General features: G+C 55.9%; 1 protein-coding gene across 1 annotated transcript; it reads left to right on the top strand.

The window, feature by feature from the left end:
* The first annotated feature begins 353 nt into the window (after window positions 1–353).
* CEBPB (CCAAT enhancer binding protein beta) lies at window positions 354–1,671 on the top strand. The gene has a single exon (XM_037401598.1). It carries the CDS (start codon window positions 600–602, stop codon window positions 1,584–1,586), a length of 987 nt encoding a protein of 328 aa, XP_037257495.1. The 5' UTR covers window positions 354–599; the 3' UTR covers window positions 1,587–1,671.
* The last annotated feature ends 1,969 nt before the right edge of the window (window positions 1,672–3,640 follow it).

Genomic DNA, 3,640 nt, shown 5'->3' with positions numbered 1-3,640 from the left:
AGGGCACCGGCAAGCAGGGACAGCGGCGGAGGGAAGCCCGCGGCGGCGCCGTGCCCCGCTCCAGCCCCCCGGCCGGGGGGCTGGAGCGGGGCACGGCGCCGCCGCGGGCTTCCCCCCTCCGCACCTGCGGGACCCTCCCCGGCAAAACCCCGCTTTTATTGCGGCTGGCTTCAGCGGGGCACCGCACCGGCACCACCCGCCCCGGGTGCCTCCTCCGGGGGGCCGGGGCCAGCAGATGCCGAGCGTGCAGCGTGGCAGGCGGCCAGGCGGTGACGCGCCTGTTGCTATGGGATCCACCGCCCCTATAAATAACTGAGGAAAGGAACTTTCCTAAGTCAGAGACTTTAGGACACGGGGATCCAGAACCAGATGGTCCGGAGGAGACGCGCCAGCTCCCGCCGCAGCAGCCGGAGCGGTGAAGCCCCGCCGCGCCGCAGGGACTGAGCCAGCCCAGGTGGGCAGCGCAGCCGGGGCCGTGCCCAGCGCCGCAGACTGAGGCAGGGTCTGGACCCCCCCCACCCCGACGGCGGCACCTTGATCCTCTGCCGGGGGGGCCCCCCCTGCGTCGTTTTCTCCTCCCCGCATCCCCCTTTGCTTTCATGCAACGCCTGGTGGCCTGGGACGCAGCATGCCTCCCCATCCAGCCGCCCGCCTTTAAATCCATGGAAGTGGCTAATTTCTATTACGAGGCGGACTGTCTGGCTGCGCTCAACAAGCTGCACCCGCGGGCGGCCGGGGGCCGCTCCATGACCGAGCTCACCGTAGGGGACCACGAGAGAGCCATCGACTTCAGCCCCTACCTGGACCCCTTAGCATCCCAGCAGCCGGCGCAGCCGCCGCCTCCCGCAGCAGCAGCAGGGGGCAACTTTGAGCCTCCCTGCAGCAGCGGCGGCGGCCAAGATTTCCTTTCCGATCTCTTCGCCGAGGACTATAAAGGCAGCGGCGGGAGCAAGAAGCCCGACTACACCTACATCAGCCTCGCCCGGCACAGCCACCCCTGCGCCAGCCAGAGCCACAAGCCGGGGGGGCTGCCGGGCTGCTTCCCGCCCCAGATCGTGGAAACCAAAGTGGAGCCGGTCTTCGAGACCCTGGACTCTTGCAAAGGGCCCCGTAAGGAAGAAGGGGGAGCCGGGCCGGGACCGGGGGGCATGTCCTCACCCTACGGCAGCACCGTGCGCTCCTACCTGGGTTACCAGTCGGTGCCGAGCGGCAGCAGCGGGAACCTGTCCACCTCGTCCTCCTCCAGCCCCCCCGGCACCCCCAACCCCTCCGAGTCCTCCAAGTCCGCCGCCGGCGGCGGGGGCTACTCCGCGCCCCCGGCGGGCAAGAACAAGCCCAAGAAGTGCGTGGACAAGCACAGCGACGAGTACAAGCTCCGCCGGGAGAGGAACAACATCGCGGTGCGCAAGAGCCGCGACAAAGCGAAAATGCGCAACCTGGAGACGCAGCACAAAGTCTTGGAACTGACGGCCGAGAACGAGCGGCTGCAGAAGAAGGTGGAGCAGCTCTCCCGGGAGCTGAGCACCCTCAGGAACTTGTTCAAACAGCTGCCCGAGCCCCTGCTCGCCTCCTCGCCCCGCTGCTGACCCCCGGCCGGGCCGCGGGGCGAGCGGAGCCGGCGGCTCCTGGCCCCGCTCCGCGCTGCTGGGCCGGGGCGAGGGGGGCGCCCGGCGGGCGGGCGGGTCGCCTGGGGTGGTTTTCAACATTTTTTTTTTTTGGGGGGGGGGGGAGCAATATTTTTTTTTTTTTTGTCTTTATTTACACGTTGGCAGAAGGCTCCGCCGCCGCGGGGCGCCGGCCCGGGCCGGGGGCTGCCCGGGGCGCGGTGGGGCGCGGTGGGGCCGGCGGCCCCGGCCCCGGGCGGGCTCTGCAGGCTGCTGGGCGCTGGGGTTATTTAAAAGAGCGAGAGGAGAGCAAGGGCAAAGTGATGCAATCCTTTAAGCATGGCTGGGAATGCTGTGTACATGATGCAATCTCGTGTAACTGTCAGTCATGAATTGAGTAATCTGTTAAAGATGTTCCTACAGTTTTTTTTATTATAAAGAATAATCTATTTCTATAAGAAAATACATATGTATATTTTGGGATCTATGCATTCTTGCTACATTTGAAGCATTAATGAACAATTTTAATAAACTTTATGACTAGGTTAAAAAAAAGTAGCTTGTTTTATTTTGAAGGCACGTTTAAAGTTAGATTAAATGCAGGGTTGAAATTCTAGCTGAATCTGGCTCAACGCTTGTGATGAGGGATCAGGATTTTTGTTGGTCTTTTGGCTTTCTCTATGACTCAGAGAAAGGAAAAGAAAAACCAAACCCAAAAACAAAACCCCCAAGAGAAACCCAGCAAAGAGCAGAGCTGGAAGCTTTAGCCAGTTCTTGTTGCCTCATTTTATTTCCTCTAATCCCTTGCTTTAGCTGCCGCTTGGGTGTTGTTTGGGGAGGAGGTGTTTGTGTTGGGGTTTTTTTTTTTGCACTTCTTGCTGTTCTGAACGTGTAGAGCAAGATGTGCTATCCAAACCATGACCAATCTTTGGCAAAGTAACACCGAGTCTGAAGTGGGAGGGAGGAATAAAAAGGGAGGAAGCCTGAAATGAGGTTTTGTTTGTTTGTTTTCTTTACAGAGTTTCTATTCTCTAAGTTATGATTCAGCATTTCTTATGTTTGTAGTTTACAGGAATAAACATGAGAAAGTAGCATTTCTGTTGGATGTCGGTAATTTCGGTCATTGCTCAGGAAGCTCTCATGAAACCCGGCCAGGTGAGAGGCATCTCAACAACCCCCTTATATTTTTCTCTTGAGACATTTTTCTAAAACCTGTAGCTAGTTTCTCTGCTGAGAGGTGTTTGTTTCTGTGTGCCTGTGTGTTTGCTGAGGACAAGCAACAGAGAAGTGGGGAGGGGGGGGGGCAGAGGAGAAGGAGGTTTGTAGCAGGCCGTAACTTTGTTTTAGAGAGAAATAAGGCTCTGCCTGCCGATGGAACAAGCCAGCCTTGCCAGGGCTCCCAGGTTATGGTATTTCCCCCGCTGCAGGCTGCTGTGTTGAGCTCTGTAAGAAGTTAGTCTCAAGCTAGTTACGTGGAGAGTGCTGGGCAAACAATCAGGTCTTACTCAGCATTTTCCATTTTCCTGTTAGGCCAAATTTAAGCATTAATTTTTTTCGATCCAGATTCCCAGTACCCCAAAAAATAAACTCCTTAATCATCTCTGCTCTGACAGCTGAACACAGAAGGATTTTTTGGCATAAAGGTAGTGGACTTTAATTTGCTCCTATATATTCCAATACAAACAGCAGTGCACTGCAGAAAGACAAATCTTCAATTTGTTGATTATTTGTAGTGTTTCTTTAAGCAAAGCATGTTTTCTACTGAAAGAACTGTTCTGCTTTTTTTGACACTTTAGATCATAGCGTCCTGCGGGTAAATCTGCTAGGGCTCTTACTGACATTTGTTATGCATTCCCTGCTTCCCCAGTGCCTCCATAGCTCCTGCTAGGAGCTGTGCAGTAGTAAGCAGTGGAGTGTTAGTCCTGGTACAGATTTCCCCCGTTTGCTTTTTAATTTGTACAGTGCAGTTAAGTTGTTTTTATGATACCCTAAGAATAGATTTTCTTGGGTGAGCGAGCTCCTGCACCAGCATGACT

This window comes from Falco rusticolus, chromosome 10 (genome assembly GCF_015220075.1).
Source record: "Falco rusticolus isolate bFalRus1 chromosome 10, bFalRus1.pri, whole genome shotgun sequence".
NCBI lineage: Eukaryota > Metazoa > Chordata > Aves > Falconiformes > Falconidae > Falco > Falco rusticolus.
The sequence above is the reverse complement of the archived record's forward strand: the minus strand, read 5'-3'. Positions and strand labels throughout refer to the sequence as shown.